Below are 25,963 nucleotides of genomic sequence, written 5' to 3'. Positions count from 1 at the left end.
CACACGTACACACACGTATACACACACACACAGACACACATGTACATGTACACACAGACACACGCGCACACACGTACACACACAGACACACACACACACACTCGCACACGTATACACACACACACGCGCACACATGTACGCACACGTACGCGCACACACGCATACACACATGTATACACACACGCACGCACACACACACACACACATGTACACACACACACACATGTGCATGTGCACACGCGCATACACACATACACACACGTACACACATGCGCACACACGTGCACACACGCATATACACAGACACACGTACATGTACATACACATGCACACACGCACACACACGCACATGTACGCACGTGTACACAAACACACGTATACACACACACACACACACATGTGCACAAATATTTGTTGTAACAGAGTGAAACTTTGAGAAGACCACAACCATCTTCTTGAGTTGTTTTCTTCCAAGCATGAATGATCACAACACTCTGTAAAATTCTGGAGCGCTGAGGAATGGCCTTGTATCCGCTCCTCCATTATCCCGTCACTCTGTTTCCCAGCATGCATTGCCCTGCCATGTTTCCTCGCATGCACTACTCAGCCACTCACACTTCTTCATGTTGTAGGATTTTAATAACCTCCAGCCCTGCCTCACACTCCAGTCCAGAGGGCAGATGGTGAACCAGTCGTCTGGCTGTCAGCGTTAGTGAAAGGCATTCCTCACAGCCTGGGTTACACGTTCCTTCAAAACAATGCATGTTAGACTTTCTGTCCCCGGTTTGGACTAACAGACTGTTCCTTTCCAACTTTTCACAGTCTCTGAGCTCCAAGAGACTCGGGAAGAGGGGAAGAGAGCAAGACTGGCCTTCCGCTTGAGGCTTTCAGATTAAAGAGAGACAGATTTAGATGAGAAGACAGGATTATTGTCCTGTTGTCTGGGACTGCCCCCACCCCCCTCACATCTCAAATATTGTTGCAGCTGCTCCATTGAAAGATGTTATTATAAATATTAATTAAATGTGTTATTAGTATTGTTAATTAAAGATGTTATTAGAATTATTTCAACAGCCTCTACAGAGCCCTTGGAAAATATTGGAAATGACAGCAAGACATCATTCGAGTGTGTGTGTACCTGTACATGAACATGGAGTCTTTAAAACACACTATGGGAGGGGTAGTTGTAGTGTTGTAGTGTGGGAGTTTTAGTGCTGTAGTTTAGGAGAGTTGGAGTGTTAGTGCTGCAGTGTAGGAGTGATAGTGTTGTTGAGAGCTAATTCCCTTTGCATTACCCTTTAACTGTGGTCAGTGTCTTGTTGGGAGTCTGGTGTTCACATTTAACTCCTCATGCTGTCTAAAACACAAAGAGAGCACATTGTCCTCTGTTCACGTACATGTTCTCAAACCCCTGATACAACAAGATGTTTTTGTTGGCATTAAGTTGTAAAGTGACCTCAGGATAAAAAGTGTAATAGATTATGAGAATTTCTGAGGGCTTCCTCTCTCTCTCTACATCCCCCTCTCTCTGTCTACATATCTCTATCTCTCTACACCTCTTTCTCTTTCTCTCTCCCCCTCTCTCTCCATCTCTCTCCACCTCTCCCTCCCTCCCTCTCTCTCTCTCCGCTCTGCTGACGTAGTCTTTGGCAGCTGTGCTTGTCTGAAGTGGGCCACTTTGACCCTGTGCTTAGCAGCACTTTAATATTAATGCATCAGGAGGCTTCTGGAGCCGCTGTTATCATCTGCAGAGCAAGTGTGTCTCCTGTAGTGTGACAGTTAAAGGGACAGGGTCCTCAAGCAGCTGTGAACAGACCCAGAGTGGGGTGGGCCAGGGAACTGACTGATGCCGTCGGCCCTGATGCTTCACAGCCCTGACCTTCACTCTGTGATTAGTAGCAGTGAGAGATGTGAGATCCAAGAATGATGTTGATCTCTTTGGCCTCTAGGAATGAGCATAAATCTTTTTTAGGCTAAATATCGAACTCTAGCAGGTTCAGTAGAGTTTAAAGAAGCCAGATGACTGTCTGTGTCTATGTAGCTTACGTGAACATTTGAAAATGGCTGTTTTCAGAAAAGGTGTCGTTTTTCTTTAAGAGGAATGAGGAAACACACAACAGCACAGGCTGTGTTCACAGCAGTGTGGCCGTCTGATGGGTAAGCTGGTAATGACATCACCACTGCAGCGGCTAGTCAGGGTTTCTCTGACTGCTATGGCCCTTACGTTAGCAGAGAGGTTTCTCCAGGGGGGTGAGGGCAGCATTTCCAGAAGTATGTGCTCACTCGTAGTTTCAGAACAGTTCACACAACTCACACAACCACACACACAAAGTCTCTTTCTATTAGCAGTCTCGAGAAAAATCAAGTCATTGCTGGTAACAGAACTGTGGTAACACAATAATCATACTGAGTAATGTTGTGGTTATATCTTGGGATCACCATGACCTTTGACCTAGAATAATACATGTGACAGATCATGGAGTTGAGTTTATTGCTGGTAAAGTGGTGGATTTCTCATAAATTGTTGTCATGAACCACAAGTTTTCTCTCATCCAGTTCCCCAACGTCCTGATGCCGTTGTTGTTATTGTTGGATTTACATGGCAATACCCGACACAAGAGGTTAGCACGGGTCTCTCTTCTGGAGAGGTAGCGCAGGTCTTTCTTCTGGATTTCTTTCGTTAGTCCCCTTTCCACTTGAAGATTATTAGTTGAACATTGTAATAAAGTCCAGACAAAACTGACTTCTTTTGTACATATGAAGCAGAGATGATGCATGTGACACACACTGTGATGATGCACGTGACACACACTTGTTTAACAAGTGTTGTTTTCATGGAGCATGAGGTGAGTGTTGCTCTCTTGGTGCTTTCAGTGATCTTAGGCCTGGACACCACACCTGAAGGCACCACTGCATGACCACTGCATGACCACTGCATGAGCACTGTGTGACCACTGTATGATCACTGTATGATCACTGTATGGCCATTTCCAAAGAGCGACTTCAAGGGTAGTCTGTGTGTTCATTAGAAACACGTCATTCTGTCACACTGCCATTTCAGACCTGTCATTCTGTCATTTCTATTGGCCAGTTCCCCCAAAGCAGTACAGCGTCCTGACATGGTAGTTATCTGACTTTTTAATTAAATATGCAGATGTGAATAATGGCAAAAATCACAACACCATGCACAGATATCTTAGACTTTCCTTATTACTGAGTCGCACTGTGCTTCTTGCTAATTTCAGGAAATTGCATCATAAATCAGGTTTGCAGAGTGGCATGCTGGGAGAGAAGGCATATGCTTTTTCTTTATTGTACAGAAATACAGGAGAGCCTGCGGAAGAGTCTGAGGTTCGTTGTTTTGACCAGAAATCCTCTGCATGTCAGAATCAATCGGACACTGGTGAAATTCCTGAACTGTCCACACACACTATCCTGGCATTAGCCCACAGCTTCAGTGCCGTTTAGTGGGAAATTTTATGGTGATCCCAAATATTTATTCCAACAGAAGCACTGCATCTCACCCGATGCTGATTGAAGTTGTCCAGCTGAATATTCCGTTTCAGGGCAGAGTTTGGAAAGACTGCAAAAAGGCCTAAAATATTGTAATTTGTGCGTCTGTCTGGCAAGGTGCCACTCTTCATTGGGTGTTAATAAACGGCTGTGCATAAAGTTTCCTACAGCCTCACTGTCATTTAGCATGTTTCCGGAGGGACCCTATAAAAAGGAGCACTCGTCTCCTCCAGGACACGGCGCACGGCTGCCGCTGGGATGTCTCAACCTGTCAATTACACTGCCATAAAGCTCTCGTTTCCAGCTGCAGAGTTCTGCCATGGATCTGTCAGGATCTCAGCGAAGCTCCTGGCTGCATCTCCAGCCTGCTTTAAGAAAAGAACACCACGTAAAAAAGGAGAAATTGGGAAGGGGAGGCGTATTACAGAGCAATGAGTGGAAACTGAACAGACGGGCCTGGATGTCTCTTACAGACTGACTCAGAGTGCCGTTGACTGCCAGGTCCTTTGCCTTGTATAACAGCTTGAGATTGGCATGGATGGCGTAGTCTTGACTCATAGTGCTATCATGCCGAGTCTGGTCTTGTTTTTACGCAGAAGAGGTAGCAGGGAAGCCAGAAGGAAGAGTGGTAGGACCCACGCAGTGAAGGCAGTGAACTCCGTGACCTCAGTAAAATTCCTCAAGATGAGGGCGACGTATATCTGTGAACCGCAGCCAACATGTGCTATGTTGACTAAAACAGCTCTCACATTAGGACTCGCATATCAAAGTTTCACTCTTTGATCATGTGGCCTCTGAGGAGAGCATTACATTAGCCAACCTCTTGGGAAAACGATTCACCCCTTAAGAAAAGGGCTGAGTGTTTAGGAAAAAGATTCACCTCTTGGGAAAAAGGTTGAGTGTTTAATCCCTCGTCAACTGTGGTCTGGAGGATGGGTGTCGATTCTGAAGCAGGCATAGAGGCCAGAGTGGATCTGATCCTCACGCCCTGACGCACATGATGCTTCCCCCTTCAATTTGGCCTGTGGGCCCGAGTTGCAGTGGCAGCAGTGATGGGGGGGTGAGAAGATGGCATTGATTAGCCCGCCCGGGGGGCAGCTCAGAGCCGGCACCACCCTCTGTGATTAATGCCCATTAAACACCATGTGGCTCCAATTTGTGGCAGGCCAAATCCTGTTCCCCAGTGAGCTGATGAGAGCGCGTGCCTGGCGCTCCTACACCTGCTGGACCCAAACGCTCCTGGTGTGGCATCGCTGCCAGTTTGGAGGACAGCCTGAAGATCTCTTCCTCCCAGTGGAATGGGCCCTCACCCACACGATCGGACTATGATCTGTGTTTATAACACATTTTACATTATGAGTATATCATATTATTACATTATCTCTTTTTGTCTGTGCTCAAGTATTTGTTGTTGTCAATGAGTACACAAAACCACCATCACTATGGTCTATTGCTTATTTGGATAGAGAGTGTCTCTCTAACAGCTCTGTAACATCTGTGGATAGCGTCCTGCTCTGTAACATCTGTGGACAACGTCTTGCTCTATAACAGCTGTGGATGCCGTCCTGCTCTGTAACAGCTGGGTTTATGTAAGGTGTGTGTTGGCCAGTTTCTCTGGTCAAGTAACTGTTTATTAACATTTTCTAAACTGGGGGAAAATGGGGAAAAAATAACTAAACTCCTGTTTTAAAGCTTGTCCATCCAAGCTGAGGACATCTAGCTCTACAATCACGTTATTTTTTTAAGTATGAACACATGCAGTTTATGTTTGTATTGAAGATGACTTCAGAAGAGGGTGAATTCAGCCTTTATTCATCTGCTGTCAGACCATGAAACCCCATCCTGACAGAGGTGAACCTGTCCCTCCGTCCGTTTGGAAGAAAAGACAAACTCATTTAAAGTCTGCTTGTCTTTTCTCTCACGGACCCTGGACTGATATTAGGGTTTTTGTTTTGTTTTGTTTTTTTTTAAAAAAAACAGCCAGTGCTGTCAAGAGATCCATTTAGGCTGTCGCCATGGGTAACGAGACATGGAACACTGGCTATCAGGGGATGGCTTGCAACGGCCGACGATACAATATGAGCCTGTGATGTAATGGCCACAGCCACGACGCAAATCTCAGCCTCATGCACCATTTGTCAGCCATGTTTTTTCGATTAGGACACCCTATAATGGGGAGACAAAACTGTGTGTGTGTGTGAGTGTGTGTGTGTGTGTGTGTGTGTGTGTGTGAGTGTGTGTGTGTGTGTGTTTGGGGGTGGGCTCTTAAAGGGAGGGATGGATGGAAGGGATACGTGCAGCTGGCGCAGGAGAAGAACAGCGAGTTCTACTGATTGCACTGAGGAACATGCAGTGGTTCAACAGGACAGAGGAGTGAGAGAGCTGCCGCCCAGTAAATCTCAGACAGAGGAGTGAGAGAGCTGCCGCCCAGTAAATCTCAGACAGAGGAGTGAGAGAGCTGCCGCCCAGTAAATCTCAGACAGAGGAGTGAGAGAGCTGCCGCCCAGTAAATCTCAGACAGAGGAGTGAGAGAGCTGCCGCCCAGTAAATCTCAGACAGAGGAGTGAGAGAGCTGCCGCCCTGTAAATCTCAGACAGAGGAGTGAGAGAGCTGCCGCCCTGTAAATCTCAGACAGAGGAGTGAGAGAGCTGCCGCCCAGTAAATCTCAGACAGAGGAGTGAGAGAGCTGCCGCCCAGTAAATCTCAGACAGAGGAGTGAGAGAGCTGCCGCCCAGTAAATCTCAGACAGAGGAGTGAGAGAGCTGCCGCCCAGTAAATCTCAGACAGAGGAGTGAGAGAGCTGCCGCCCAGTAAATCTCAGACAGAGGAGTGAGAGAGCTGCCGCCCTGTAAATCTCAGACAGAGGAGTGAGAGAGCTGCCGCCCTGTAAATCTCAGACAGAGGAGTGAGAGAGCTGCCGCCCTGTAAATCTCAGACAGAGGAGTGAGAGAGCTGCCGCCCTGTAAATCTCAGACAGAGGAGTGAGAGAGCTGCCGCCAGGTAAATCTCAGACAGAGGAGTGAGAGAGCTGCCGCCCAGTAAATCTCAGACAGAGGAGTGAGAGAGCTGCCGCCCTGTAAATCTCAGACAGAGGAGTGAAAGAGCTGCCGTTCTCAGTTCTGAGAGTTCTCAGTTCAGTTCAGTTCCCTTTCATAAAAGTTTAAGTCGACCCATTAAATGTAAGGTAATTGCATTGTCTCTATAGAATGCCTGAAGCTATGACCCTTATTAAAGAGCCACAAAGGCAGAGAGTTGTAGAGCATTTATTAGGAAGACTTGTATTAATTATGAAGGCGAAGGAGGAGGTGAGATGAAGGGTAATAGCAGCGTAGTGCTGGGCTGGTAAGGGCAGTGAGTCTAGGGGAGACGTGGCCATGAGACAGACCACTGGGCCACACCTGCTCCACACCTGGTCCACACCTGGGCCACGCCTGGTCCACACCTGGGCCACACCTGGTCCACGCCTGGTCCACGCCTGGGCCACACCTGGGCCACACCTGGGCCACACCTGGTCCACGCCTGGGCCACACCTGGCCACACCTGGGCCACACCTGGTCCACACCTGGTCCACGCCTGGGCCACACCTGGGCCACACCTGGGGTGTTTGAGGGTGTGAAAGAGTTATAACAGAGTGTGATATGGAGGAGAGAGGAGCAGGGAGACAGAGAGAGACACCATTGCAAGGGCATGGGAGGTGTGAAGCAGGAGCAGGTGCACCGGACAAGGCGCTCTTCTGTTCCCATGGTAGCAGTGGGGGTGAAGGTAGTGGCAGGGATATGACAGGGCAGCTAGCCCCGGGGGTCTTCCTCCACTGTGATACATTTAGCTTCTTAACGCCACCTCAAATGATCTCACTAAGTTTCCTGTATCACTTCCCATGAAACTTTTATCAGTCTGAATGATCCTGTGGAGGAGAAGCAAGACCTCAATGATTTCATCATCACAGCAACATGGTTTCTGACCACACTGTGTTTTTGAAAAAGAACAAGAACATTTAAAACACAGAGGCTCAAGGTCTGGTCTTGCTCTGCCACACTCACAATTCACAGGTTCAGATGTAAGTGTCGTCTTCAGGTTCCTGAACTAGGCGATGAAGCTTCCTTATGGTTTTACAAGGCTGCTGGGATTTGCTCTGAATAGAAATTTGTGTTTTTCACAGAAAATTATAAAAGAAGAAATTAAGGTGCTAAAAATAAAAAAAAAAGTCCTATAATTGTGCGTGTCAGTCCTGTAATCCTCTTCAGTCAGAGACAGAGTGAAAGGGGTGAGGATGTGCAATTAAAGGAAGGAGACTTGACAGATGCACTGCGCTTGTTTTGGCCTGCTGCTCATAGAATGTGGGTGTATATAAGTTCCTGAGAAATGTTTTTCAGAAATAAGCCAGAAGGGAAAAAAACGTGCGTTCATCCGTCATCTCTTAACATTTCAATTTCCCAGACCGTTCCCGCTGTGCGTCGTGCAAGAGAGCTTTTAACAAAATGTGCCACATGTCCTCAAGTATTTCGAAATCGCAGTTGCGAGCGCGAGGCGCAGGCGTGCGTAATTACACGCAGTTATTTATACCACGCATATCTTCATCATTCAGTCGACGGTCCGGCGCGGCGCCTGTGCTGGGGCCCGCTGAGCGAGGTGTGCCAGGGCCAAGCACTCATCCACCAGCCGCTTTCCTTTGGGGACGCGGAGGGTAAGAATAGCTCCCACTGAAGCTCACGGAGCCGAGAGCAGCTCACCCACGATGCGTCAGTCATCTGAGAGACCCAATTCAAGCCCCTCACCACGGGACTCCTGTGCTTGAAGAGCAGATGGGCTCCTCGCAGGAGATGGTCCGTCACGACTCAGTGCGCCTCAGCATAGGAAAGAATCAGTTTCATTTGATTTATTTCAACTGATTGAAATCAGAGACACATTACATTACTGAAAACAAACTCATGGATATCTTCCTGAGCTGCTTCTTGACATTTATTAAATCAACAAAAGATCTCACTTCACACCTACTTAAAGTTTGTGTTTCATCACTTTTTTTAATCATCTGTTATGAAGATTTTTTAAATCATAGTTAAACACAGCATGCACATATATACGTGTTCAGCTCTGATCCAGACCTGTGGACCAGCTCATACGTCTTACTGTCTTTCAGCCTGTGCTACGTGAGAACTAAGGCATGAGATTTTTTTGCTCTTGATAAATCTACTTCCTGTGTTTACACTGGGCAAACGCTGCCACAGGTTGTGATGCAACTCCATAGTAATATTTTGTTTTTTCTGGGTTAGCTGTGCTGCCCTCAGCCTGGGGCACAGTAGCATAATGGAGCTCATAATGTCTCAGGCGCATGGACCAGTGTCTGGTCGAGTCCCGTCCTCCCCAGAACTGAGGAGAGGAAAAGGACGTATACAGGCAATCTCTCAGAAAGGCAGTATTACAGCCCAACTAACCCCAACACCAATTAAACCAAAATCCCAACTAACCCCTATCCTATTTAACCCCCACTAAACCCAACCCCAATTAACCCCAACACCAATTAATGAAGGGGTTTGTGGTGATGCTCTTTATATGCACTGCTGTCTGTAGATCATTGCTTTTCCACCACTCAGTCAAGTCTTTCACTACCATTTGTGCTGCTCTTCCTGTACTGGAGCAAGCGATGTGGCTGGCTAAAGCGAAACAGTACCAGGCAGGCAGCAGACACTGTAGCCCTTTTGGAGTGCAATCAGGTCTACTGTGGTGCAGAACCACCATGAAGTTCTGGTCTGTTGTGGTGCAGAACCACAGTGAGATTCTGGTCTGTTGTAGTCAGATCTACAGTGAGTTTCTGGTCTGTTGTGGAGCAGATCCACAGTGAGGATCTGGTCTGTTGTAGTTCAGATCCACAGTGAGATTCTGGTCTGTTGTAGTTCAGATCCACAGTGAGTTTCTGGTCTGTTGTAGTCAGATCTACAGTGAGTTTCTGGTCTGTTGTGGTGCAGATCCACAGTGAGGTTCCTCTCCCATCCTCCTACATTGTTCCCACCCATGCTATGACTTAGGGATCTAAGCTCCTGCTTCAGTGGCTCTAGGGTCCATCGCTACATTTAAAAAAATGTCATTTAATATCTGTGATTTGTCGTCAGGGCCTGCGGATCGGGTGTAGTTTTTCACCCACTGTTCTGCAAATGAGAAGGGAAATCTTATTCTGTTAGATTAACAACCAACCTAATTAGACGCAGTGCTGGATTACAACCGTAGGATTTGTGCAATTTGTCAGGTACTGTCAGCTGCAGGAGAAATTTAGATCACAGAAGAAACGGGAAAGATGAGGAGGAGGAGGAGGAGTGTGAACTCCAACAGCTAGGAATGTGTCTCAGAATACTGTTGATGACTTCCACATATATACATGGCATTACCTTTATTTCTCCTAGATGGACACTTAACATGTTTTGGAAAAAGATTCCTTCCATGCCATGTTTGAGTTTGGAGAACTCATCTCTCACCATAGGCCTCTCACGTTTTCACCTGTTCAGCCATGGGTGACCCGAAAAGCAACAGAAGCTCTGGATTGATAGTTTCAGCAGATGCTCAGTTCTGGTTAATTTCACCCATATGAAGAGCCCTAGCCGACTCCGTGCCGCTTGCGCCCAGACCAAAAGAATAATACTCTTTTTCTCCTCTCTCTCCACAGTGGTCTGCGTAGTCTCAGCACCCTGGCAGAGGGACCCATCTGAACACATCACTAGGTCCCGTTCCTCCATCTCAACCCAGCTGTGCAGAGGAGGTTCAGAGCTGTGTCTGCCAACCAGAACACAAGCAGTGCACATGTTGGGTGAGTCCATGCGACGGCTCCACGCACGAGTGAACATGGCCCCCGTAGCCTGCATTGAGCCGGGGTGCAGACCAAAGCATGCACCCTTGTCTGTGTAGGGGGGGCATGTTTCACACAGATGCAGCTGTGAGATAAAAGGTGTCACTGGTGAGATCTGATTTAGTGCTGCTGATAAGACTCCAGATTAGTTTTACAATAATAATCCCTCCCTTCAGTGTGGATTATTACACACACGTAATCCATTTTGCCTCACATCTACATCCTCCTCTGTCTTTGTTATTCTTTTTCTTTTTTTTATTTCCTGCTTTTTCACATTTTAATTTATAATTTTTTAGATGGTACAGAAGGAAATCTTGACTCTAGAATCTGTGCATGCGTTTACAATTGCATAGTATTATCACTTTTCAAAATTCCTGGTGAGAAGAATTAACTTTCCAATACAAGATTACTTGGTAAGTCTTCATTCAAGCAGATAACATCTGTTGGTAGGTGTTAAAGTCTGAGTTTCATCTGCTTATGAGGTGGAGGACTCTTATTTTGTCAGGTGTTCTGTGTATCAGTGATGTGCAGGACTGTACTCTTATTTTGCTCACCAGTTTGTGCAGCAATGGTTTAAGAGATCAGACTCTTATTTTACCTGCCCCTCTGAGCAGCAATGGAGTGCACTGCTGGGCTTTTATTTTGCCTGATGCACAGTGCAGCCACGGTGGCTGTTTGCCAGATCCGGATCTGTTAACCTTGGACTGTGACTAGAACCGTTTATTTGGTCTGCTCCAGGACACGGGGCCACTCTGATGTTCCAGCTCTTCCACTCGGGTGCACGGCCCCTGGTGGAGTCCCTCTCTTTCTGCGTATTCCTCGTTGACATACGTGGGAGTTATGGGGGATTGTGAATCAGCATGTTTTGGCTTGGCTGCGGCCTTTGTCTTTGATGATGATGATGGCACCTAGAATGGAGTGCAGGATGAAGCCCTCAAGCTAACTGTTTTAAAACGCTTTTTGGAGGAATGACTGAGTTATCATTTGGAGGATTTTGCCCTTTAGTTTACAAGTGGTCAGAGGTTTAAGCTTTATAAGAGGTTTGACTGGGTACTAGATGAGAAGGGAGACACCCCCCCTCCCAAAACAAACCCCACGAGGATAGAATTCCAGCATGATGTTTTAAGTGGGGGGATCCAGAGAGAAAGACAATTAATCTGTCTCTCCAGCTGCTTCCTGACATTTTTGCAAAATGTTGTGGAAAATGTAATGACGACTAGCTTCGTAATGGTTCCAAGCTTACCCCGTGGAAAATATGACAGTTTTTCCATAGACAATTAAGACCAACATGGAGCCCCATTTTCCTGGTGTTTTATTCCCCTCCATTACTCATCTGTGCTTTGGTCGGCTGATGTTCTGTGATTCAGCCAGATCTGAATGAAAGCTTGGACATTAAACAGCTCACTCATCTACCACTCGCTATGGGACAGATCTGGACATGCAGGACATGCAGTGAGTTTGGACCTGACACCTACAGAAAAGTGTCAGGAACCCCAGTCACCCCACCTCATGCCCCCACCCCACACCCAAACCCACCCCACCGCATGCCCCCACCCCACACCCAAACCCACCCCACACCCAAACCCACCCCACCGCATGCCACCCATGAAACATTATTTTTGCCAGTGTATCCCAATATTTGGGAACTGGGTGGAGAGAGAGAGGAAAGAAAGAAAAGAGAGATAGATGAGAGAGAGAGGATGGAGAGGAGAAAGAGAGAGAGAGAGAGAGAAAGAGAGAGAGGTTAACAAATGTTTCAAAAGTAATCTATAAGTTACAAGTAGTCACTGATTCATGTACAGTCACTACAGGTCGAGCTGCTTGCTTGTTGATAGTATAAACACTGATGTATGACAGTCTCTCTGTTTCTCCAGGCTCCATGCAGCTGTGGTTACTGTATTGTCTAATCCCTAATGTTATGTCTGAATTTTAGCACATAGCCGTCTGTGGAAGGTACAGCTAGTTGTCATTATATAAAACTGTCTCCACTGATATAGTTATGGTGACAGGTTAATGGTTAATGTGATCTTTGCACTGCCTTGTCTGCACACTTATTACGCAAGTACATCTCTTGGTTTCTCCTTCTGTGGGAATATTGAGATTGACGTGTAACCTTCAAGTACCCCATCATTTGCCCATTGATGGGCTGCCTTTTCTGGCACATTCTCTCCCTCTTGCCAATAACTGGCATTGTAGCTGCTGGGTAATTGTACGTTTGGCCATCCGTGTCGAAGGGGGGCATGGGGCGGTCCCACACTGAGTCACCCCCAACACCCTTCTCCCCCAGAACGCAACTGAGTTACTCAGCTCCTTAACTCAGTTCTTCATCTACATAACTTAGTTCCTCAGCTCCAAAACTCAGTTCCTCAGCTCCTTAACTCAGGTCCTCAGCTCCATAACTCAGTTCCTCAGCTCCTTAACTCCCCCAGAACACAGCTGAGTTCCACAGCTCCATATCTCAGTTCCACAGCTCCTTCACTCAGTTCATCAGCTTCTTTACTCAGCTCCTCAGCTCCATATCTCAGCTCCTCAGCTCCATATCTCAGTTTCTTAGCCCCTTAACTCAGTTCCTCAGCCCCTTAACTCAGTTCCTCAGCTCCTTAACTCAGTTCCTCAGCTCCATAACACAGTTCCTCAGCTCCATAACTCAGTTGCTCAGCTCCTTAACTCAGTTCCTCAGCTCCTTAACTCAGTTCCTCAGCTCCTTAATTCAGTTCCTGCCTGCATGGTACTGATGCCTCTTATCCCACGCAGGAACTGTTACCCACGCTCCTCACCCTGTCTCTGGATGGCTGTGGTTCCTTCCCACGCATGCTTTCTCTTTCCAGCAGTCATACAACACACGCACATGCACACGCGCACACCCACACCCACACCCACACACACACACACACACACACACACACACACACACACACACACACACACACACACACACACACACACATTCAAGCTCTCTTGTCCATAGTGTTAAAAATACACCTCCTCTTATTAAATTGCTTCCTATCTGCTGCAGATACTTTTTTGAGTCTGCTTCTTTGTGTGAAAGGAAATAGCACGATGAGTACAGGCTTCGTTTCATTGACTCCTGCAGTGAGCTTGCCTTCCTCTGTGTGAGGACTGTCCTGTGATATCCTTACTCCACTGGAATGTGTAATATAAATATGAATCTGCTCATTTTGATACTGCAGAGGCCTGGAGCTACCTCTACTGACCATCTGGTCCTGATTGGAGCCGCCGCACCTCTCTGTGTTGGCCTCTCAGCTGCGGCAGGAGCCCAGCTCGGCCAGAGTGGCAGCCTGCGCTTCATCTGGGGCTCCTAACAAGGACGCAGCAGGGCCCTGCAGGGTGGTGATACGTCCCCCAGACCTGCTAATGCACGCCAAAAAAACCCACACTCTGGAAAGTTGCTAGGTGAGCAAAAAAAAGGAAAAAAAGACAAAACTTTTGGCAGGAGGAAAGCCAAACTGCAAAGAAAGTTGTGAATAAAACCAGAGAGGGAGGGGATATAAGGGTACGAGTGGGTCATTACTCAGGGGTTCGTCTCATGAAGTCTGCTGAGAAGCAGTCCCTTCCCTCTGTGTGGCTCAGGGCTGTTGGAGATGAAGAGGTAGTTATTGAACCTCCGTTGTCTTCACAGTACGTACTTGGCTAATTGGTGGGGAATGCAGCCGGCCAGATATACATGAAAACACAAAACTTCACCATGGGATTCTTACCTCGTTGTGTTTCCAGACTCACTATGCTCTGTGCCAGCTGATCAGACCAGTTGGAGTTGTAAACTTTGCTTCTGTCACTAATGAGCTGGAATTGTAGTAAGGTGAACATAGGAAAATGAAGGCAGTGCTCTCTCCATCTCCAAGCCATGTCCTGGAAACTCGCTGCAGGCAGCAGAATTCAACCCCGAGCTAAAACAAACAAAAACAACAACAACAAAATGCAGTATCCTGAGGCAGGATTTGGGGCCAACCACGATAAATCCAAAAGGGGAATTCTGTTACAATAAACTTTGGAATTACTGCATGGAAACAATTAGCAAGTTGTTGAATTATTCATGGTATGCCATGCAAAAGACAACAGAACCCAAATCTTCTGCTCCACTCACAGGGCTTTTATTATAGCTCCACGTCATTTACTGAATAGAGAAAAGATGCAACCCGATATCTGGAACTTGGCGCACCAGAGAGAACTTCAGCGACGTGCGTGACCTCGTGACACCATCTGTACCCTCTGGGCTTGCTCAACTGATCATGCAAAGCCCCGATTCCCAGACTCCTGCCTCAGCTCTCGGGAGCATCTCAGACCACACCAAGCTCTCAGGTGGGCCCATATCAGCATATTACAGCACCACAAGTCTCGGGAGTGCAAAACCAGCTCTTTAAAAGTGGAGAGAGCTGGAAAAAGAAGACTTGAGTAAATTGCCTTCATTTGTTTGCCTGTATGGCTGTATGAACTTTAGCCAGGTAGCCAAGCATCTGTTAGTAGGGGGGATGAAGAAAATTGAGAATACCTGAAGATGAATGCTCTGGAATAAGTGTTAGGCTGGTTTGTTTTTTATTTGTTTAGTTCATTATATGGTGGTTCTAATTTAAAACTGAGAGCAAAAAAAAAACCTACACTCCTTTGTTTGCGGCTAGAGGATATCCGCATTGTTCAGAATGTGATATTATACCTGTCATAAATCCATTTAGGGTTGGTGTGTCACCTTCATTGATATATAGACCCTGACTGACTACCCGTAATCCCCTCACTGTGCTCAGGAAGTCAATGTGTAAAACACTTGCTCTTAGCGTGAGGTGAGGAGGTGTGTGGTGATGTGGGCTCTGGTGCTCCACACTCTGCTCTTTCTCCCTATCACAGTGGTGGGGTAAAGGATGGAGGACTGTTTGCAGGGTAGTACCTCCTACTCAATGAGACAATGTATGGAAGCTCACTGATATCTCTCATCTTCACACATATGGGGATAACATGAGCTGTGTGGGGGGGGAGAGTTATATGTGTATAACAGGCTCTCAACATGGCATAAAGACCACATGTTCTATATGATTTTTTAAAGGCTTTTGGGTTTATGTAATTCCACTTAGTCATCATGTGCAGGGGTCCAGTGTGTGTGGCATGAATGAACCAGCTCTGTGTGGGCTGAGCACTCCTCTCCTCGACTGTGTGTAATATTTCACTCACACGGGCTCATACTGAGAGCGCATCCTCTCACAAAAAAGTGCAGCCCGATGTATTTTTGTCCTGCCTTGATGAAAACCATAAATGCTTTCTTATTTCTGTAGAAAAGATTATGTAACGTGTGAACTTAAAAACCTCATATCTACTGCAGCACACACTGCAGTGCGGGGGAGGGGTGGGGTACATTACATGAGAGCCTTCAAGACCTTTCTGTTTCTGGCATGTTGTGGTGAGCTGTGTTGTCGGGGGAGACGGGTCCTGTTCTGTTGGCATCATTCATTGCGGTGGTGATGGGAAAAGCCTTGATCAGGTCGATCAGGGTCGAGGCCACTCTGTCTTGCCTGGCCCCTGATGAGGGCCACATTAAAAACGCCGCCGCTGACTGGCCTGCAGTCCAGTGTGATGTATGAACTTCTAGCTTTGGCATGTCACCTTCCTCTAAGCCATACTGCTTCTGAACGTTCTGTACCACTCCTGGTGTCATCTCTGACCTTTGCTTCACTGATTAAAAACCAGACTGTCTATGTTTACGATGGGATGTTCACATTATTACATGACAGGCTATATCTTGTAGATTTCAATACATTCCTTCATATTCATACTATTTTGGCATTAGCAGAGTAGTGCCTGGCTTTGGGGTAAGAGGTATATTTGTACAGCAACTCCCAGTCGTTTAGACCTCCAAAACATAGAATCTCACAGAGAAATCTCATAAAAATCTCCATCCCATACGTCTTGTTTTTGTGAAGGGGATCGGCGCTGATATATGCATTGGAACGCCACATTATAATGATGACGTCTAGACACAGTCCACTACAATTTAACATGAAATCCTGAAACTCACAATCCATTTTATTTGCTGTACAAGACTGTCAAGATATTAAAAGGACATAAGCATATGGTACGTAATGACATTATGAAGAAGTATATTTGGATATATTGGACATATTTGTCTAGCCACATCCTTTTGTTATGGTATTATAATTTGACTGTATTATTTTAGTATAATTTGATCATATGTCAGTGTTGGTTTTCTTAATTTTGTGGAAAAAAGTCTGAAAAACAATATGAACTTATTACCACATATATATCTATAGTTTTTTTAAGAAATAAGTGTAAGAAGGTGCTGAAGACCACAGCAGCCTGCTGTACATATGATTCTTCTGAGTTTAACTCATGATTTGTCCTGGTTTGTGAGAGCATAATTTTCTGTGTCAGCTATGGAATAAAAAGAAAACAAAACGAACCAAAAGTTAGTGTTTCAGGTGCTATAAATACCAATAGCTTTTCTGCCCTGCTATTTTTAGAGTTCACACTGCCTTCCAGACATCAGCGTCACACAATTTCCTCACTCAGGCAACTTTGCTTATTGCAATCAGGTCTGAGATCAGGAAATGCATTACACAGAGATCACATTCACCGTCTTACCATCAGGTCTGAGATCAGGAAATACAGAGAACATGTTCTCCATCTTACCATCACAACCACTGAATCTTTTGGTTCCATATAGTAACTCAAGGCTTTGTAGTAGTAGACTGTTTCAACCACATACGTGCACCATCCTCTCACATCTATTACACTGTTGATGCATTTAACAGCAGAGCGATAAACAGAAAAGGAACAGAGGAAAGAAAATGCCAATAGTTTCTTCATAGCCTGCCCTTTAGACACCCACACGCACATGACGCTGAACGCCACTTGCGTTCCATAGGCTATTTTTACACATTTCTGTCTTTTTAGGAACTGAGTGGGCATGGTTGCTACTGATGACTCATGGACTGAGGGAGGGAGGGACGTTTACTGCTCCGGGTTCATTGTGAAGTCTTGACATGCTCACTGGACTATCAGATACTTCTGTTTGTTTTTCAAGATTTACCAAATGCATTAGGTTTATCAGTTCTTTTTTTCTCCAATGTAGTTCTTATTTTATTTTATTTTTTAAAATTTGAAATATTTTCCTTTTTTGAAATGTTGGTGATCCACTAAAATTGTTCATCTGAAATCTTTCTCATTGTCTCTTCTTTTATAGATAACAAGGGGATCAGGGTACATTAAAGAGGAGGAGGCGAAAAGTGCACTTGGAGCTGATGAATATGACCATGCCAAGAGGAAAGCACATGTGCTAATAGTTATAGTCATATTATTATATAGTTATAGAGATATTTTGGGAATTCAAATTCTCAAAAAAAAAATGGAAACAGAAGACTTTTTATTTAGATCTCATTGTTAGTGAATCATCTGGCATGATTACATACTTGAATGCAATTTAACAAACAGCACCTTGAAAAAAAAAAACATCTGAAATATAGAAAAAAATGGAGTCACGTGCAACAGCAGCTGGCCAAAGATGCAGCAAGGAACCACGTGAGAAAAACCTTTTACAAAGAAAGTGGGTCTCTGAGCCCTCTACTGGTACAAGAAGCACTTATGCTGAATCAGAAGGTAAAAGACATTTGCACCAGGAAGGCCTGCAGGGTGCCATCAGTGGAACAGGAATCGCAGGTTCTGGAAAGCTGCTTTTAAGTGGAGTATCTCAGTCATCTCAAGAAAGTCAGTTCTTTCCTCGGTCTTATTCCTATCAGCTACCACATTCATACCCACAGCAACCGATGCAAAAGCCTTTTCTGACCGGTACAAAACCACAGCCTGCTTTGGAAGCCCATGCCTGGCCTTTCCCAAGACAACTGCAGTCTCTGCCACCAGATGATATGTTTCCTGTGCACTCCCGCTCTCATGGAGTTTTTCCACGACAGAAATCTCCCAGTTTACCCAGTGGTTTTGGCCAGTATTCCCAGTCAGGCTCTGAACAGCAAGAAGAAGGACATAAGAAGGAACAGAAACCTAAAAAGCCAGGGAAGTACATTTGTCAGTACTGTGGAAGGGCATGTGCTAAGCCCAGTGTGCTTAAAAAGCACATCCGATCTCACACAGGGGAGCGTCCCTATCCCTGTGGCCCCTGTGGCTTCTCTTTCAAAACCAAGAGCAATTTATATAAGCATAGAAAATCTCACGCTCATGCAATCAAAGCAGGCCTCGTTCCGTTCTCCGAACTGGCAACTCGCACAGACCTCGATCAGGCATCTTCAGTTGGCGAGGCAGAGGTGCACTCCGATGGAGAGCAGAGCACAGACACGGATGAAGAAACGGCCGACGGGGGGATGTGCCCTGATAAAAGTGGCCCTGTACCCCAGATATCGTTCGAATCTGACAAAAGCACAATGGAAAAGGGCAGAGAACCCGCGTATGCAGATCCAGCGGAAGAATTGGCCATGGCATCTATGAAAGTGCCTATCTTAATAGTCCCAAAACAGGGACTTCCACCAACAGCCATAGAGTGCACTCAGTTCACAGAAATCAAAGGATCCCATATTGGGGGACAAATGGTACGAGGAGATGAGTCACATACTATCAAACAGAGGCTTGCTTTAAGACTCACTGAGAAAAAGGGACAGGACTCAGATCAGTCTCTAAATCTGTTGAGCCCACACAGCAAAGGCAGTACTGATTCTGGTTATTTTTCTCGCTCAGAGAGTGCTGAACAACAGATTAGTCCACCTAACACAAATGCAAAGTCATATGAGGAAATCATGTTTGGAAGAACTTGGTATTACAGACCAAACTCCAGATCTAGACAAGCCATTACAGTTGGGATGGCTGCTACTGCCAGTGAAGACCCTCACATTAAGTCTGGTGCCATGATAGAGTTGGATATGGAACAGATATCAGAGGATCATATATTTTTCAGAGGGGGTTCTGCAGATTCCCAAATGGTTGCAGGGTGTGATCCTAAGCAGTATCTTGGAGGCCCTTGCCAAAGCAATCCTGGTCTCCTGGAAGCTCCTTCTGAATCTGGGCCTCTCATAAGAAGTAACTCAATGCCTACACCTTCTCCAACCAACCTGAATGTTCCACCAGGTCTGAGAGGGAGTCACTCGTTTGATGAGATGATGTCTCCGGATGACGTGTTTTATCCTGCCAGTCTGAGAAGGCTGAGGAGACAGGCTGCATTTGAACATGGGGAATCTGAGAACTATGGGAAGATAACAGGTTCTGTCTCAACAATGAAACTGACTGAGAGAGGACAATTGATGCCCGAGTTTAAAGGTTCAGGATCAGAGCTTGCTTGTCCTGAAATCCGCACAGCATATGGACCCTACTGTACCAAGGTTGGAATGTCAGAGATGACCACAAGAAAGCGGCGTAAAGAAAAGAGCGTTGGTGATGAGGAGGACTGCTCTGGGCAGTATGATGATACTCGAGGTGGCTCTGTTGAGACATCTGGGGACTATGATTTAAAACAGGGAATTCAGGAGTCTTCAAGAGCCACTCCCACTGGCAAAGGACCTATGTTTAGTTGTTATAGCCCATCAGAAAGTTTTGATAAAGGTATTGGTATGTGTCCAGAAGATGTGGTGCTCATTCAAGATGCAGACAGAAAGGCTACTGGCAATGTAATATCTGTTATTCAGCATACTAACTCACTTAGTAGACCAAGCTCATTTGAGAAGTCGGAGTCTATTGAACATCAGTCTTATCAGCCAGAAAAACCTACTGGTCAACTCTCTGAGCAATCTGACACAGAGAACATTGATGACTTGCAGAATCCTGACTCTCTTCTTAGGTCTGAGAGTATGGAGCATCATCAGCAGAGTGATAGTGAAGTAGCATCTACTTCACCCTGCCAGCAATATCATATACCCCACAAACTAGTACGGCAACCTAACATTCAAGTGCCTGAAATCAGGGTAACAGAAGAACCTGATAAACCAGAAAAAGAACCAGAGGTGCAAGCTAAAGAGCCAGAGAAACATATGGAGGAGTTCCAGTGGCCACAGAGGAGTGAGACTCTGTCCCAGCTCCCAGCGGAAAAACTGCCCCCAAAGAAAAAACGTCTTCGTCTTGCAGACATGGAGCACTCGTCTGGAGAATCAAGTTTCGATTCTACATGCACAAGCCTTTCAAGGAGCCCAAGTCAAGAGAGTAATCTGTCCCATAGCTCAAGTTTCTCAATGTCATTTGATAGAGAGGAGAGCATGAAATCAGTGTCACCAACTAAACAAGATGACTTTGGTAAACAATCCGAGTTCTTAACTGTACCAGGGAGTAGTCATTCTCTGTCCATACCAGGGCATCACCACAAAGAGATGCGGCGTTCCTCATCAGAACAAGCACCTTGTGCTTTACCTGTTGAGGTACCAGAAATTCGTAGTAAGTCATTTGACTACGGGAGCCTTTCGACGTCTTCAAGACAAGGGGAAGTTTATGCCAGTGCTTCATCCATGAAAGAGCGTCGACGTGGATACCTGGTTAGACAGGCATCCTTAAGCGTCTACCCTGAAGTTGTGGTTCAAGAGCAAGGCTCCGAGTTGAACATCAAACAAGAGCATTCGGACCAACATGGTACCAGTTCAGGTTGGCAGGCCTCCTTGACTCTGACAGGTGCATCCCACTCAGTGTGTAGCAGTGACTTAATAAGACCCAAAAGAGGTGCACAGCCTGTCCTTGGATCGCATCGCTCGCTGCAGCATAGTATCAGTGAAGACAGCCAATCAGAAGACTTATTGCAGAAGTCACCTCGCTTGCCAGGGCAACTTTCCACAGACAGTGAGGCTTCGGTGCATGAGCATACAGGCCAGGATGCTGTGCTTCATTCCTCAGCGCAAAGCAGCCTGGCATCATCTGCATTTTTGCCATTTCAGTCAGCGTTCTGGCACCCGGAATCAACGCAACTACCCAAACAGCATCTGGCTTTCCAAACAAATCAGCTGCAGAAACTACATATCAGACCACCAAATGTACAGCCTATGCTACAAAAATCACACCATCCTCTCCAGGGACAAATTGATTCAAAGGCTGATGGGACAGGTCACAATTATCTGTATCTCTCAAGAGGTTCTGCACAGAATATTGGCACCTCAAAGGTGGTTACTACAAGCTCAGTTTTCTTACAACAAGTTCAGCCAGTTTTTGCCACTCAGACTGTAGGTTCACAGCCATCACTCCCTGGAATGCTCGTCCCTGTTAGGATCCAAACCAATGTGCCATCATTTGGTAGTGTTATGTACACAAGTGTGTCACAAATTCTTGCTACCCATGCTCAGAGCACTACATCTATAAGGCTAATATGCTCAGACAATACGTCTACTAGTTCACTTACAGGAATGTCCTCAAAACACCCAGTAGGGTTCAGTTTATCCAAGATATTAGGCCATCAAGAAGGATCTTTCCAATATCCTCTTTGGAAAATTCCAGATCCATTACCTGGAAAACTGAATACAGGCATTCCCTTGTCCTTGACATCAGGAACCATCTCAACGACCGATGCCTCCTCTAGTATTGGAGGAAGTAAGAGAATGCTGTCTCCAGCCAGTAGCCTTGAGCTCTTTATTGAAACTAAACAACAGAAACGGGTCAAGGAGGAAAAGATGTATGGCCAAATAGTGAAAGAGCTTAGTGCAGTTGAGCTGAGTAACTCGAGTGCACCAAGAGATACTGACACATCATCACAGCCTGATCTTTTAAGGAGAGATGACTCGGCAGATGACCAGGAGAGGATGTCCTCATCCCCACCTGCTAATTTTCCATCATCGAAGTTCTCTGTATGTCCCTCTGCATCTCATTTACCTGATGTGCCTCCTGCAGACAGCTTCACCCCTCCTCTACAAATCATTACCAACACGTCTAAAAGAACAGAGTCCCCAGAGGAGCTTGACATAGATGATTCTACTCCAGAGACCAGCTCAAGCCCTCAGTCCATGGTCTCCTCAGGTGATGCTCAAGAAGAAGTAAAACAGAGCATGAGCAGTAAGGTCCCTGTGAACATGCTGGTGCAGCTTCCAGCCAGTCAGGGTGCTGGTGTGGTGGGGAGCACGCTCCTGGTCACCGACTTGGCAGATGTTCAACAGTTCTTTCAGTTCCCTAGTCTTCGTACAACAACAAGTGTCAGCTGGTGCTTCCTGAACTACACAAAGCCAAACTATGCTCAGACAACTCCCTTAACTTCTGTTTATGGCTCTTGGTGTGTCAGCAGCTACAACCCCAACCCACTTAGCCTCAGCACCCGGGCGACTCTGGCATTGCTTCGCTCCAAACAGAGGAGGAACACAGAAATGTACACAATGGCTGCTATGTATCAACCAGGGACTGGAAAACTTGTGTCATCCCTCTTGTGGAAGCAGAAGTTTGAGCAGGTAATAAAACTAATTCACAAACCTTTAGTGAATAAAAATCAAAGGCAAAGCAAGATATACCTAAAGACTAAGATCCCATCTATTAATGAGTATGAATATTTATTAATTCCAAAATTAATATTTATTAGTTCTGCTCAACTAGAGTTAATCTAGTTCATCTATCTTAGAGTTCATTGTCTCATCCAGTTATGTTCTCTCACATTTACAATTCAGGGCATCACCACATATTTCCTTTTTCATTATTATTTTATTATTTTAGATAAAGCCTGAACTCATGCAGCTGGATGTTGGCAAGTTTGGCAAGAAAATGAAGGGGGTGAACAGAGATAGAGGAAAGGAGGACCATGGAGACAAAGGAACTTCCACAAAGCAGGCGGAGTCTGTTCGCATTAAAATATTTGAAGGAGGGTACGTGGAGACATATGGAAATATCTATGAATATTCAACTGCAAACTCTCGGCTTGAGTTTGAATGCCGTTTTTTAAGTCTAAGTAATTTATAATGCTGTAGTGATACACATACATAGAGAAGGTGTTCCTGTGAAATGTACCATACATAAAACATTTTATATATGGTGTCTTTTAAAAAGCTTGAAAGTATAAAACCTTAAAAAAGACAACATAGTCAAATGGTCTTTTGTCACTTTAGAAATATTTTGTCTGAGCATTTCAAAAGAAATGTCACTGAACTACTAATGTTAGGTAATTTAAATAACAACCTGTACATTTTTAGCAACTAATTGAATTTGTAACCTTTCCGCTAATGGCTTACATGTTATTACATACATTAAAGCTTAAAAAATAAATTTAAAACCTTAAATAGTCACAGCTGTGTAAATATTGTTCTTCAAAATAGTTGAGTTTGGCATGAGTCATATTCCCTTGTTGCAAAAAATGTAGTCAATGAAAGCAGCTTTATATTTATATATATGTGATATTAGTGCCAATAAACATTCACCTACATACATTAAAAACCTTCCAATAATGTTAATAAGTACAGCCATATTTTCGTTTCAGGTACAAGTCCAACGAGGACTATGTTTATGTGCGGGGCCGCGGTCGAGGTAAATACATCTGTGAGGAGTGTGGGATCCGCTGCAAAAAGCCAAGCATGCTGAAGAAACACATTCGCACACACACGGACGTCAGGCCATATGTCTGCAAGTTCTGCAACTTTGCTTTTAAAACAAAAGGTGGGTTAACATCTTTGTAACCACATACATGCTAATGTCTTCCTATAGGCTTAAACAAATAAACACCATGGTTTGAAGAAAGATGAGAATCACAGTGTGAGTGTTTATGTTGAATTAAAAATTAAAAAGACATTTTTGTGCAATGTAGAAAAAGCAAAGTGAACTTTTGGTACTACTAAGTGATGATAAATTGAATAGCCAGACGTCTCCGTGCCTGTTTCAGTCGTCTCCGTGCCTGGTTCAATACAAGCCTTTAAATCTCTTCAACTCTGGTTTCAGGAAACCTAACAAAACACATGAAGTCAAAAGCGCACATGAAGAAGTGCTTGGAGCTGGGGGTGTCTGTGACATCTGTGGATGATGCAGAGACAGAGGAAGCTGGTGGGAATTAGACTCTGAGCACATTGTTACATTGAGAGAAGCCGATAATGTAATAAATGCGAGGTCTTGTGTGTGGATCTGCTGCCACACTATTAGCCTCCAGCAGGTTTCTTAGAAAATGCCCAAATTAAACTCTACAATATATATATTTCTGTTTGGATCAACTAGAGTGGCAAAGAAACCCTGTGACATCTTTTGTTCGTTTAATTATAAAAGTTCAATATGAGAGCAGTGCATAATTACACACCAAGACCTGCATCATCAGTATTATTATTAAATATGATCATGTTATTTTTGTCCAAGTGCAAAAAAACAAAAGTTTTATATTTTTTCCAGACACCGCTGAAGAGGTCCAAATGGATCCTGGGAAGATCGGGGTATTAGAAACGATGGCAGAACACCAGTTCTCCGATGCTGATGATTCAGATGGAGCTGAGGAAGACTGTGATGAAGTCGATGAGGATGAAGATGATGATGAAGATTATGATGGTGATTCAACACCAAAGACTCGCTCTCGAAGCACGAGCCCTCAGCCCTATGTCATCCCCTCACATGCTGTCACTGCAGTTGCTGCATCCCAGGACTGTGTCCCTGAGGTCCTGGGCTCAGCCTCTCTGCCCAAACAGCCTCTCTTCAGCTATTACACCAGTCTGCCCAGTATTCAGATCACCCAGCAGCCAGGGCCTGCAGAGGCCCAAATGGTGGAATACCAGAAACTCCTGCAAGGTGCTCTGGGCGAAGACTACAAAAACAGACTGGAAGTGCCCAGCTCCATGGATGAAGACCTTGGCTTGTCTCCAGAACACAGCTCATCCTCCTTTGAATTCTCCCCATCTCGTCTGTCCTCACCAGGATGTGACTCCTCACCCTTTCGAGAGTCTTCACCCACCTATAAGAGGTACTTGTCTCCAAGACGGGACCTCTCCCCGCGGGGTCGTTTGTCACCAAGACGAGAGGTATCCCCTCTGAGGCCTCTTTCCCCAAGGAGAGATGTCTATCGACGGGATCTGTCTCCAAGGAGGGATCTGTCTCCCAGAGGCCACCTTACACCCATCTCCCATGTAGAACGGCCAACTTCTCCAGGAAGGGACCTTGCTGGCAGACGTGAACTGTCTCCAAGGAGCCGACACAAGGGCGCAATCAGACCGTTGTCCCCCAGAAGGGCACTTCACCACCACAGTGGTCCTTGGTCCCTCAGCCAGCATCCATCTGGAGATACAGGTTTAGCCACCCAGAAATGCAGGAGCCATTCAGCAGTGGAGATGGTAAGTCTGTTTTCTTTGTCTACTTTGTAATGATGTCATGATAATACATCCTGTATTGTACCATTCATTATAACTCATGACTTCCATACAGCAGTAAAATTTTGTATACTTCAGTTTAGTATTTTACTTAATAAGAGAAAGTAATAGTTTGGAAAGTAATGTTTTGTAAAACCTTGTAATGTTCATAAATTTATATGCATAAGTGCGTTTGGCATGAAGTGCTGTTACTGTCTTGCTGCCATTACAGTATTAAAAGGAATATTTTTTAAATACTATGGTTGCTGACGAAGCCTTGGGGAAGAATGCCAAGAGACTACACATTATTTCATTCATTCATAAATTCATTCATTTATACAGTGACAGATCAGACCACTAAGGACAGTGAAATCACACAAAAAACATGTTCACT

General features: G+C 45.3%; 1 protein-coding gene across 8 annotated transcripts in view; it reads left to right on the top strand.

The window, feature by feature from the left end:
* hivep2a (HIVEP zinc finger 2a) overlaps positions 1-25,963 on the top strand; it is a 75,555-nt gene that overhangs the window by 36,595 nt on the left and 12,997 nt on the right. For 6 of the 8 annotated variants that reach the window (XM_081717762.1, XM_027019323.3, XM_081717760.1 and 3 more), the window contains 6 exons: positions 10,169-10,309; positions 17,556-22,716; positions 22,976-23,124; positions 23,733-23,908; positions 24,188-24,289; positions 24,626-25,554. In XM_081717762.1, coding sequence (XP_081573888.1) covers positions 17,842-22,716; positions 22,976-23,124; positions 23,733-23,908; positions 24,188-24,289; positions 24,626-25,554 — 6,231 coding nt within the window. In that variant the 5' untranslated portion in view covers positions 10,169-10,309; positions 17,556-17,841. Of the gene's footprint in view, positions 1-10,168; positions 10,310-13,539; positions 13,763-13,824; positions 14,669-17,555; positions 22,717-22,975; positions 23,125-23,732; positions 23,909-24,187; positions 24,290-24,625; positions 25,555-25,963 lie in introns of those variants that run through there. The other 2 variants (XM_035524129.2, XM_081717763.1) reach the window with 2 other exon arrangements.

Source organism: Electrophorus electricus, chromosome 7, assembly GCF_041902795.1.
Source record: "Electrophorus electricus isolate QZ-2024a chromosome 7, ASM4190279v1, whole genome shotgun sequence".
Taxonomy (NCBI): domain Eukaryota; kingdom Metazoa; phylum Chordata; class Actinopteri; order Gymnotiformes; family Gymnotidae; genus Electrophorus; species Electrophorus electricus.
The sequence above is the reverse complement of the archived record's forward strand: the minus strand, read 5'-3'. Positions and strand labels throughout refer to the sequence as shown.